The sequence below is a fragment of the Rattus norvegicus genome, chromosome 19, assembly GCF_021556685.1.
Source record: "Rattus norvegicus strain SHRSP/BbbUtx chromosome 19, alternate assembly SHRSP_T2T, whole genome shotgun sequence".
Taxonomy (NCBI): domain Eukaryota; kingdom Metazoa; phylum Chordata; class Mammalia; order Rodentia; family Muridae; genus Rattus; species Rattus norvegicus.
This window is the reverse complement of record NC_141552.1, coordinates 30,439,081-30,451,914: the sequence shown is the minus strand read 5'-3', so window position 1 is coordinate 30,451,914 and position 12,834 is coordinate 30,439,081. Positions and strand designations below refer to the sequence as shown.

Here is a 12,834-nt window from a genome sequence, read left to right as displayed (position 1 = left end):
TCAGCTTGTGTCAAGTTCACACACAAAACCAGCCACCCAATCACACATTAGGCCATAATTTTATCCCTCCACTCATTCTTCTTGCATCAGAATAAGAGCTCAGAGATTTCTTCATGGCTATCACCCCACTTGACATGGCATGTGCCCCACTTGACTCTCTTCCACTGTCTTGCTCCCCTAATGTCAGCTTCAAGGAGCACCCTTGTCTGCCCATTTTTAGTGCTCACAGAGAGAAATCCCTCCGATCTGTGGAGCACTCTTTAGCTCTCCCCGCTCTGACCGGATACATCCTCTCCCTTATTTGGGAACTTTGTGTAGAGAAGCCAAGAAGTCATCAAGAGCTGAGTTCTCCTGATGTAGGTGACATTTTTCTATCTTGTTTCTAAGGAGATGGACATAGAGTATTTCTAAGGGAAAGAGAGACTTAACTCTCTGCTGACCGTGGCCACTTCCTCCGCTAATAGTTTATAGGATGTTGTACTTCTTGTACAGTAAATTTTCTTGGCAGTAAATTGGAGGGAATGTAATCACATTATGTATTCTTCAAGTCTGTTTTTAAAAAGATTTATTTATTTTATGTATGTGAGCACACTGTTGCTGTCTTCAGGTGATGTCCAGAAGAGAGCATCGGATCCCATTACAGATGGCTGTGAGCCACCGTGTCTTTCTGGGAATTAGGCCTCAGTGTTCTTAACCACTGAGCCATCTCTCCAGCTCTCCAAGTCTCTTGTTAGATGGCTTTTGGGACTGTTTTCATGGAATTATGCGCATTTCATCTCGCCTACCGTCCAGTAACCAGTCTGTGTCTGTGGCTTGATGCATCTCTTGTTGAGTGTTCTGGTTGAGTTTGGTCAACTTGACACAAACCTCATTATTTCTGGGAATTGCCTCCAGAAGATTGGCCGGTAGGCAAATCTGAGAAGGCATCTCCTTGACTGTGGATTGATGTGGGAGGGCCTAGCCCTCGGGGTCATACCAACCCTAGAAAAGTAGTCCTGGGTTGTGTAAGAAAACAGAGAAAGCCAGTACATAGCAGTCCTCTGTCCTCTGTGACTTCTTTTTCAGTTCTGCCCCCAGGTTCCTGTCTTGTGTGTGGGGATCCAGAGAGACCCGAGACTTCCTCAGAGGCACTGATGGAATAATAAAGGGAGTGTTAGTTTTGTGTCTTTGTCTAGGGGTGGAGTTGGCAAGGCCATTGTGAGGCCAGAGCCAGTGCCTCAAAGGTGTCGAAGCTGAGGTTTCTGGGGACCCAACTCTTTCCCCTGGGCTGTGGTACGAGTCCAAAGGCAGCTGTGTCTGAAGTACCACGTGTTCTCTTTGCACTCATATACATTAAATGAATAATATAAAAAAATTATGGGGGATAAAGTTGCACTATATGAACAATATCAGGCAATTTAAAATAGATGCTAAAAATAACAATTTACAGTTTGATACCATTCTTTAGTTATATCTCCTTTATAAACACAAAAGTAATTAGGTATAGCCTATGTCCAAGCTTCCATAGTTTTAAAATAAAAGTCTAATATTACATAAGGACTTTTATTTTGAAAAACTAGACAGAATTGTATTTTTTTTTAAGATTTATTTATTTTATGTGACTGCACTGTCACTGTCTTCAGACACCAGAAGAGGGCATCAGATCCCATTGCAGATGGTTGTGAGACACGATGTGGTTGCTGGGAATTGAACTCAGGACCTCTGGAAGAACAGTCAGTGCTCTTAACCACTGAGCCATCTCTCCAGCCCCAGAATTGTATTCTTTAAACATGAATTTTAGGTATCCAAATAATATGTCAAGATTATTAGAAATATGTTTAAAATCATTATAATTTTGAAATTTGCATATTGTAAGGAATGTTGACTCATTGACCCTGCATCTCAAAGAGTAACATGTCAGGAATTTAAGAATACTGAGAAATGTGTTTGTTTTCACTGTGTGTTATAATTCTAAATATAACATAATAGGAATCATTATTGCTTAGTGAAATATCACATTAAAAAGACAAAAAGAAACCATTAAGTGTATGAAAGGGATATAAAAGCATAGAAACACATTTTTTAATTTATGTATTTTATTTGCAGAGGATCTGAGCTCAGTTCCTAACACCCACATCACGCAGCTCACAAGCAGCTGTAACAAGTTCTAGGGGATCCAGTGCCTGTTTCTGTCTTCTGTAAACACAGACAATCTACTACATACAGATACATACCTACTACATATAGACACACACACACACACATACAGAGACACAGATACAGACAGACAGGTAGACAGACAGACACACACAGAGTCATAGATGCAGACAGACAGATAGACACACAGATAGACAGACACACACATACACAGACACAGAGACACAGATAAGACAGACAGATGCACAGATAAATAGACAGACAGACAGACAGACACACACACACACACACACACACACACACACACACACACACACACAAAAGCAACTCTTTTTAAGAAGAAGAAGAAAGGAGCTGGAGAGATGGCTCAGTGGTTAAGAGCACTGACTGCTCTTCCAGAGGTCCTGAGTTCAATTCCCAGCAACCACATGGTGGCTCACAACTATCTGTAAAGAGATCTGATGCCCTCTTCTGGTGTATCTGAAGACAGCTACAGTGTACTCATATATAATAAATAAATAGATCTTTTAAAAAAAAAAAAGGAGGAGAAGAAGAAGAAGAAGAAGAAGAAGAAGAAGAAGAAGAAGAAGAAGAAGAAGAAGAAGAAGAAGAAGAAGAAAGAAATAGTACCCATGTAATTCCAGTCCCAGAGGATCTGACACCCTCCTTTGACCTCTGTGGGTACCAGGCACACATACAGTGTACAAACACACATGCAGGCAACACACCCATATGCATAAACTAAATCAATTTATAATTCTTTTAAGGAAGACAGATACACTTTATAGTCACTCATTCTCTCTGCGACTAGCCATGTGGGATGCAGCACCTCAGGTTCTCATTGCTTGTGAGAGGCCTTGAGAGTCACTGGGTCAAGCTCCCAACTGAGAGAGGGTGGAGAATTTTTGTTTTTCTTTTTGGTCCCATTATTGGGGCCTTTTTTTTGTCTCTACACTTCCCCCCACAACAGGATATTCAGGTAAAATTTTTTATTAAAGATTAATTTATTTATTTTATATATGTGAGAGCATCAGAACCCATTACAGATGGTCATAAACCACTTTGTGGTTGCTAGGGATTGAACTGGGGATTGAACCGGAAGAGCAGTTGGTGCTCTTAACCACTGAGCCATCTCTGCAGCCCCCGGAGAAATCTTTGGCAGGGGCGTTAAGACTTCTTTTGAAACTGCTCCAGAGCAGAAGAGGGAAGGAGCTTCTCCACATTGCTGGTCCGTCCACGGCGTTGCTGTAGTCGTATCTGGAGGAGGGAGGCGATCACGGGAGGTTAAAGGTCAGACTGTGACATTGCTCGCAGACTAAGAGGGCCTTGGTGCAGGAGACAAGTGTGAGCAGGGACAGTAATGATCATTATTTCTGCGGGAAAGTCACCTGGAGCTTAACGGCCTGTAGTCTAGACTATACCAAGTGTGCCAGTGGGTTGGTTGTAAGAAGGGGCGGAAGGCAGAGAGCAAGAAGCAGCAAGAGCAGGGGCTGTGGGAACTAAGGCAGCCCAAACACCTGGGAAAATCTGCCTAGGAGCCATCTTACTCCATAGGTCTGCTCACCAGAAGGCAGCCTTCGGGGGAGTCGTGGTCCTTCAGTGAAGGTTGCTAGGAGTGAGGGGTTCACAAGACTACTCTCCCCAAGGTCATTTTCTTCTATGGCTTAGCCACTGCTAAGTTTCTCCTGTCCCTGTAAATAGCCCCTCTCCCCTGCTCCTATGAAAAGCCCGAATGAAACTCACTGGGTCATGACATAAATAAATGCATGAGAGAGAGAAGAGGCTGGCAGGAACACGGGAAGAGGAGAACTAGAGCACTCTGGGAAGTAAATAAGATCAGACTATACACGTGCACGGAGGAATCATACTTGTTAGGTGGAATTAATATATATCAATATGCACAACTGTAAAATCCTGTAATTATTTGAAAGTCATGAGGCAGGATAGCTAATTCTGACAGAAAGCGGACATTTAGTGCAGGTGCCACAGAGGCTAGAAGAAGGCATAAATACCCTTGAGGCTGGGGTTCCAGGTGGCTGTGCATGTGACATGGCTGGCTGGATTCAAACTCAGGTCTTTGGGAAGAGCAGCCAGTGCCCTTAACCACGGAGCTGTCTCTCCAGCTCATAAAATTGTTGAAATAGCTAATGGATAATGACTTAAATCCAATGTCCTTGTGACCTAGACGTAAGTATCCTTTTGACCAGTATTGTTTGTGCACCTGTGCCTGTGTTCGAATACATTGGTGTACATATTTAAGTCTGTGCGCATGTGTTTGGAGACCATAGAATAGCCTCGTGTTACCTCCCAGGCCCCCCTCTTTTTCACATCCTGTCTCTCACTGTCCAGCAAGTGAGACTTGCCCCAGGACTCCACCAGCTTATATGGAAGCCACTGCTGAGGTTACAAGCCAACCCACGATTTCTGGTTTCTAACACCCTCCCTAGGGGTTGGGGTTCGGTCCCCAGCTCAGGAAAAAAACAAACAAACAAACAAACAAAAACACCCTCCCTACACACACACACACACACACACACACACACACACACACACGCACACACGCACACACACATGCATGCACACACATATGTGACTTATAAGGGTTGATCTCTGGTGAGAGATGTTTTGCCACCGAGAATCTCCCCAGCCCTTGTCAATCAAATGTGCTCATCTCTGCTAGATTCTCTTCTCCACCGGCAAGCCCATGCAATAAAGTTTCTTTTCCAAGAACAAATTCTTAGGGATTCACCTCACATCTAAGCTTAGTTAGAGATTCAGTAGCTTTAACACCTCAAGTCACAAACACTGATGCTGAGCCCCTTGGGTGCTGTTAAATTTCAGACCTGGGACAAATGGCTGAGGTGACTAACATCTCAAAGAGAACCTGGCTGCTGGGTTCTCCCTGTAACCCTCAACCTCCACCTGTTACCCTTGCCAGCCTCCTGCTTTTCCCTATATCATCCAGACATTTTAGTTTCTAGTTCTTTGTTCCTTCGGGCCTCCTGACTACTGCACCGGATTCCCCTCTCTCCCCTCTCTCCCCTCTCTCCCCTCTCTCCCGTCTCTCCCCTCTCTCCCCTCTCCTCCCCCTCTCATCCCCTTCCCCCGTCATGTGGCTCAGGGTCTTGTCCTCTGTGGACTCACCTAAACATTCCTGCTCTGCACTCTTCCTTTTATCTATAGTAAACTTTAGCCTCTGCCTCACCTAGGAGCGGTTATATGATGGCTAATATAAATCTTCAGTTATTCTTGAAAACGCATTCATGATTGTTTGGTTGAGGGTTTCTTTGTTTTGCTTTAGTTTGGTTAGTGAGATCAATCTTAGCTCACTATACCTTGGCCATAGATAGTATTGACATAGGAGTCTCACTTGAGGAATCCTCTCTGTTGGGTTGGTCTGTGGGTCTTGCCTAGGCAGGTGGGCAGCCGCGGAGGTGGAGGCTAGGGGTTTTATTAGGAAAGTAGCTGATCAAGCAAGAGGGAACTATCCAGTAAGCAGCGTCCTGTGTTAGCCTCCCTCAATGATGGACTGTAAAGACTAATATGAAATAAGTCCTTTCCCCTCCGAGCTGGTTACAGTCAGTGTTTATCTCAGCAACAGTAACGTGAACTAGAAAAGGCAGCCAAACTATTATCTTTATTTTGGACCTTTTAGCTTCCTCCTCTAGGAGGAGGAAGTGTTGTAAAGAGCTTGTATACTAAAGCTTCTCCTGTCGATATTTTTTGGTCCTTTTCTCTTCAAAAGAACCTTATGAATGGCCTCACTATTGAGAGAGGCTTTAAAAAAAATGGGAGAGGGCGCGTTCACTCGCTCCTAAATGAAGAACAGCGCATTTTTGCTTTCTTCTTCCATGACTTTTGGTTCCCCTGATAGCCCGGCCAAGACTACATTTCCCAGCAGGCCATGCTCAGACCTACGGGTGCCCACATGGGACCTAGAAACTCTGGGGGCGGCACAGTAGCATTACGGGCTGCTGACGGGCCGGCGCTTCGCGGTTTGAATGGCTGTGGGCCCGGGCCCTAAGCTCATCTGAAGAGCCGCGGCCTCCGGGTGTGCCATGGCATCTGGAGGCAACCAGTCGTCACCTCCTCCTCCTGCTGCTGCAGCCAGCTCAGAGGAAGAGGAGGAGGATGGCGACACCGCGGACCGGGCGCAGCCCGCAGGGTCCCCAAGCCATCAGATCCAACAGCGGTTCGAAGAGCTGTGCAGCCGCCTTAACATGGACGAGGCGGCACGCGCCGAGGCCTGGAGCAGCTACCGCAGCATGAGCGAGAGCTACACGCTGGAGGTGCGTGCTCAGATCCTCCGCGGAAGTCGGGGACTCGGGGTGGCTCTGGGGTCACTTGGTCGTTTGCACCGCACCATTGCTGTGCAGCCGTCTTAGGAGACGCATTAAGTTTCCGGCTTGCTTCCGTGTGAGAACGGCTTAGGATTGTTGCCCCCCAACCCCGGCAATGAAAAGCGGGTGTAGACACACAACATTTGTTGCTGAGCACGGGCACTCTTTTTGGCTGTCATCCAGGTGTAGGCTTGTTATGTTCCGTTCTTGGGACGGGGCTTGCAGTTGACGAAAATGGCTCTTTGGGCCAGTGTCTGTCAACTCTGCAGGCACCTCCCCTGTGTGGGCCAATGGGAAGTGACACGGAAGTCCGGATTGTTTATCGCTGCCTGTGCGGATGGCCCTTTGCTTTTATATATAGCTTCTGAAAGAGAGGGGCAAAGAGGCCCCCGATCCGAAGGCTAAACAAGATGTTATTTAACTATAATACGATGGCTGGACTTGTGCCGTTCTTCTGAGTTGGTTTATTTCTATTTTTTAAAAACCGTCACACATTGAATTTCCCTCTCTCCATTTGTTAACACCCACAAAAAAAAGAAATAGGACATCTTCAGACCCAGATCTGAGTGACTCTGGGCAAGTTTGCAACCACAGTGAAACTCAGTTTGGTTGTGTAAGCAGTTTTGTTATTTGTGCCCACCTCAAAGTGCTGACCTAAAGCTTAACTAAAGCAATGTGTGTATGCGTGCAGATAATTGCATATACTGAAGCCGTCTGGCTGAAGAGGCTGTCGCCTTCCTCCTGACTTAGTGTTCCCTGGAACCAGGCAAAGAGGGGAATTTCGGGCTTGAAGGACATAGAGACCCCCAAACGAACTCTTACTTCACCTTAGAGAGGGCACTGTAAATTAGCAAGAATAAGCACTATAACATAGCAGAGGCTTCAATTCACAGAAACGAAGTCAATATGAAGCCTGGTGTCGCATATGCAACTGACATTTAACAGATGCCTAGTAAATGTGTGTGTGTGTGTGTGTGTGTGTGTGTGTGTGTGTGTGTGTGTGTGTCCCCGGTGGATCCTGGGGGGTCCATCAGATCTGCAGTTTGTCACCTAGCACCTTTACTTGCTCAACCTGCTGGATTAGTAAATTATTTTTGAGAACATATTCACTAGTTCTTGTTTGGCCAAGGCTTTCCATTTATTTGTTTGTTTATTATTTATTTTTTTTAATTTGGCTTGTTTAGTGAGGTTTTAATCTTGATTCTTAGCCCAGTTTACCCTTGTGATAACTTCAGTTGTCAATTTGACACACTTGGGAAGAGGGAGACCTCACTGAGGAATCGTCTCCCTCAGATTGACAGCGGGCATGCCTGTGGCCATGTTCTTAGTTGCTAAGTGATGTCGCCCACTGTGGGCTATGCTACCCCTCATGGTCCTGGGCTGTACACAGAAGGCAGCATTGCGTAGTTCAGCTCTTGCCTCCAGGTTCCTGCCTGGAGTTCCTGACTGTAACCTGTAAACTAAATAAACCTTTCGTCCCCAAGTTGCTTTTAGCTGTGGTGTTTATCACAGTGCATCTCGAACAACCTTATACTGGCATGAATATCTGTTCACTTTGGAGTATTTCCTGAGCCCCTATCTCTTGCATTGTAGCATCCTCATGTATAAGACTTTTTTTTTCCTTTTCAGGGGATGATTTAGTTATAGGTTCTCTCATCTCCCTTAAGCCCCCCCCCCTTTTTTAGAACAAAGATGACAATTTAACTGCTTACCTGTATTCTTCCTAACAGATCTTGATGGAAATAAAACTCAGTAGTTGAAAAGCTCAGTTTCCCTTGAAATCATATAATTGGGGAAATCGTGACAACATGGGGTTGAGGGTGTGCTGTAGCGGACTGTGTCTGGTGGTAAGGCCTTGAGTTCTAATACCCATCAGTACCAAAACCAAAAACCAAAAACCAAAACTGTCCTCCAAACCAAACACCGTATGAAACCATTGCTCAGAGCTGTGCTTAAGTGGAGGAGAGAGGACTTGATGGGTGACATACCATGCAAGCATGTGGACCTGAGCCTAGATCCTAACATCCTTGCTGAAAGCTGGGGTAGATATCATGCTACAGTTTGGGAATTCAGGCAGTGCAAAGGAGGTGCTATGTTGTCTGCATCAAAATGACTGTTGTCTCACCCAGAAGCACTGTGTCACAAGGGTGTCAGTATGGTAGGGTTCCTTGGGCATCTCTCTGTGTAGAACTGGCCACTGCCATATTCTCTCTCAGCATGTCAGTTGAAGGGAGGCACACGCTTTGTATGCTGGTTTATGACATCCTCAAAGATGAAGGCAGTCGGTATCAGCATTCCCTTCTGTGACCTTTGAGATTGTATAGCATCACTTTTACCTGTGGTATTAATAAAGACCATCATGTACAGGGGCATAAGACTCTGCCCTGCTTCAAGGTAAAGGAACAGAGACAGTACCATGCATGGACGAATGTCAATGTCACATACTAGAAGAGGCCGTGGGCAAGGGCCGTCATAGAAATATCACTTTCGATATGAATGCACGAAGTTTTCCATTGAAGCACACGGAAGTCATTAGCTAAAACTCTTTTTTCTCTTTCAGGGAAATGATCTCCATTGGTTAGCATGTGCCTTATATGTGGCTTGCAGAAAATCTGTTCCTACTGTGAGCAAAGGGACTGCTGAAGGAAACTATGTGTCTTTAACTAGAATCCTTCGATGTTCTGAGCAAAGGTAATTATGTTAGAGCTTGAAAAGTAGGATGCTGCTAAAATTAAGAAAGCTTAGACGCCACACTGATAATGGAAATTCTCTCTGTTTACTATTTTCTGAGCATCTAACATGTACACAGCTGAGTGTAGAAACTGAGTTGTGGTTTCCTTTACCATTTCGGAGTCAGGATCGCAGTGTACGAACATGAGTGTATTCGTGTTGTAATGCATTAAAGGTTATAACTTATTGCCTAATATTGCTTTAAGTTTAAATAAAGAGACCGAGAAGCTTTTGAAGATACCATGGATTTAAAAGGTAAATAAATATAAATTATTAGGTATTCTGCATAGAACTTATTTTTTTTAAGATTTATTCATTTATTATATATAAGTACACTGTAGCTGTCTTCAGACACACCAGAAGAGGGCATCAGATCTCTTTACAGATGGTTGTGAGCCACCATGTGGTTGCTGGGAATTGAACTCAGGACCTCTGGAAGAGTAGTCGGGTCCTCTTAACCGCTGAGCCATCTCTCCAGCCCAGAACTTATGTTTTAATGCATGTGAAATGTGTAGTAAAATTGGACCTGCGTCTTCTCTGATCCTAAAGAAACTCCTACACACATCGTGCATACCAAGATGCTTATGGCAACATTCAAAAATTCATGGTTTTTTATGTGTATGCATGTTTGCATGTATATGTGTGTACCACATGTGTTCCGGTGCCTGTGGAGGTCAGAAGGCATTGGATCTCCTGGAACTGGAGTTACAGATGGTTGTGAGCTGCGGTGTGGCTGCTGGAACAGAACCTCAGTCCTCTGCCAAGAGCAACAAATGTTCTTAGCCTCTGAGCCCCTCTCCAGACCTGCACTATTTTATTAAAGGAAAATTCGAAGTAATCGGTCTCTGTTCATTGAGTGAATGCAGAAAGTTATTGAATGTTCATAGGAAGGAATTGTTTTAGTAATTAAACTTGTTAGATATTTCCATGTATTAACATTAATGAGCCTCAGAAACATTAAATGAAAACTAAGTTGCAAAATGCTACTTGTAGTGTGATACATTTTACATAAAATGTAAAAGCAAACAAAAGATTGGGGTTACATTTGGGAGGGGCAGAGAACTAGTTTAGGAAGATGTTCACATTAAAATTTTGTCTGTTTCTATTCTAACTTTAGTATTGTTTTAAATTTTTTGGGGTTCATTTTATTATTTCATGTGTATAAGCATTTTGCCTGCATGTATGTATATGGTACCATGTGTATGTTTGGTGTCCAAGAAGACATTAGATCCCCTGGGACTGTAGTAAAAGATGGTCATATGTGACCTTGTGGTTGCTAGGATTGAACCCAGGTCCTCTGTGAAAACAGCAAATACTCTTTTTTTTCTTTTTCTTTTTCTTTTCTTTTTTTTTTTTCGGAGCTGGGGACCGAACCCAGGGCCTTGTGCTTGCTAGGCAAGCGCTCTACCACTGAGCTAAATCCCCAACCCAACAGCAAATATTCTTAAGTGTGGTGAGCCATCTCTCCAGCATCGGAGTTCTAATATTTAAAAGATCTAAGGCAGGGTCATTGAGATGACTCAGTAAAAGCTCCTGTCACACCCAGCAGAAAAATCCAAGTGACACAGTCATGAGGAAGGCACCAGGCATCAATCTCAGTCTTCTGTGTGCATTGCCACATGTCAGCTACATGAACACACACACACACACACACACACACACACACACACACGGAATCCAAACCTGAGTAGAGTGGGTCAGGAGGTGGGAGTGACAAGGTAAAGGGTAGGAGATTAAGCTAACCAAAGGCATCCCTTTGATTTTATGTCATTGTCCAGATATAATTCAGTGAAATGATTTTGATTTACTTGTATTGGCATAACGTCACCTTTGCATTATTAAAGTACCTCGATTTGTTTTTATTATCAGCCTAATTGAATTTTTTAACAAGATGAAGAAGTGGGAAGATATGGCAAATTTACCCCCACACTTCCGAGAACGAACCGAAAGATTAGAAAGAAACTTCACTGTCTCCGCTGTGATCTTTAAGAAATATGAACCCATTTTTCAAGACATTTTTAAATATCCCCAAGAAGAACAACCTCGCCAGCAAAGAGGAAGAAAGCAGAGGTGTGTATCTATGCGTCTCTGGGAAAATGCTTTTCAAAGAGCTCCTCCTTAGAACCCGGGATTTTTTTTTTAAAGGATTATTTATTTATTTCAGGTATAGGATACATTGTAGCTGTCTTCAGACACACCAGAAGAGGGCATCGGATCCCATTACAGATGGTTGTGAGCCACCAAGTGGTTGCTGGGAATTGAACTCAGGATCTCTGGAAGAGCAGTCGGTGCTCTTAACCGCTGAGCCATCTCTCCAGCCCTCACTTGTTTTTTGAGATAGGGCCTTGCTATGATGTAGCCTTACAGGCATGGAATTCGCTATGTAGACCAGGCTGACCTCTAACTCAAAGATCTGTCTGCCTCTGCCACTGAGTCCTGGGATTATAGACTTGGACTATCACGCCTGACTTAAAAAGTATTTTTTTAAATAATAATTTGTTGTTGCTCTCTGCCGTATATTAGAGATTGCCTGGCTTCTTTCACAATCCAAAATGTTTGGGTTTTACACTGATATAGTTTTCCCTTTTTACTTAAGCAGTCAAAAGTGCAGGTTGCACAAGTCAGGCCCTAAGCACTTTTCCCAGTGGACTTCCCTGGTATTGATCAGATCCTGATGTTTTCTATTATTTGACCTTTACATCAAACTGAATAACTGTCCCTGGAGTGACTCTGATGTTCATAATCAGTCAACAGCAGAGAAACTGGGTTGGGTGAGAACAGGGGAATTCGACTACTGTGAACTTGATTTCCAGTCAGGTCTACAAAATCCCCTTACTCTACCTGGTTTTCTCTATCTTTTACAAGACACAGACTCCCCTCCTTTAATAGTCAAAGTTATTTAAAACAGAAAGGGAAACTTTTAAAGCTTCTAAGGAAATTTCCTCTTAAATAGAGCTACCACAGTACTCATAAGAAATGTACAAGAGGCTGGGTGTAGGTACACAGAACTGTAACCCCAGCATTAAGGAGTCTGAGGCAGGAGGATCGCGTGGACTGTATAAGATTCTGTTTCAGCCAAAAAGAGAAAATAAAACAAAGCAAAATCAAAGCCTCCTAAAATGGGGGAAGGAATGCCATTGTGTAGCCCAGGCTGGCCTCAAACTTGCTATCCTTCTGTATCGGCCTTCCAGGTTCTGGGATGACAGGAGTCTACTCTACAGGTCTTGGCACTTTCCAGCACTTTCCTGCTAACAGTCACACTATGATGCATGGCATGTGTCTGTGTGAAGGAAGCACTCTTCTCAGGTGTGAGCGTGAACACAGGACACACTTAGGAGTCTGAGCCTTGTTACGTGGGGAAAACAAACTTCCGGCGAGCAGGCGGCCCAGGCATCTGACAGTGGGTAGAACTGCAGAACCTGGACGCTTTACCATGCCAGCCCGGCCTCATGAGCATGACTGTGGCGTCGAGCTGTGACTGTGTCACCATGTGTTAAACACAGCAAGAAACTACCGTTTCGGTATTGCGTAGCGGATGGGCATTCAAACGGATGCGTGGTCTCTCTTCTGAGAGTTGACAGTAACGCAAGAGGGAAGAAGTAACATTCAGATCATGAGAGTGCTGCAG

At 44.2% G+C, this 12,834-nt stretch overlaps 1 protein-coding gene across 3 annotated transcripts in view; it reads left to right on the top strand.

Annotated features, from left to right (window-relative positions):
- Nucleotides 1–6,091: 6,091 nt before the first annotated feature.
- Rbl2 (RB transcriptional corepressor like 2) overlaps nucleotides 6,092–12,834 on the top strand; it is a 46,740-nt gene continuing 39,997 nt past the window's right edge. For 2 of the 3 annotated variants that reach the window (XM_087595239.1, XM_087595240.1), the window contains exons 1-3: nucleotides 6,092–6,425; nucleotides 9,037–9,167; nucleotides 11,076–11,276. In XM_087595239.1, coding sequence (XP_087451365.1) covers nucleotides 6,195–6,425; nucleotides 9,037–9,167; nucleotides 11,076–11,276 — 563 coding nt within the window. In that variant the 5' untranslated portion in view covers nucleotides 6,092–6,194. 3 annotated transcript variants of the gene reach the window in all.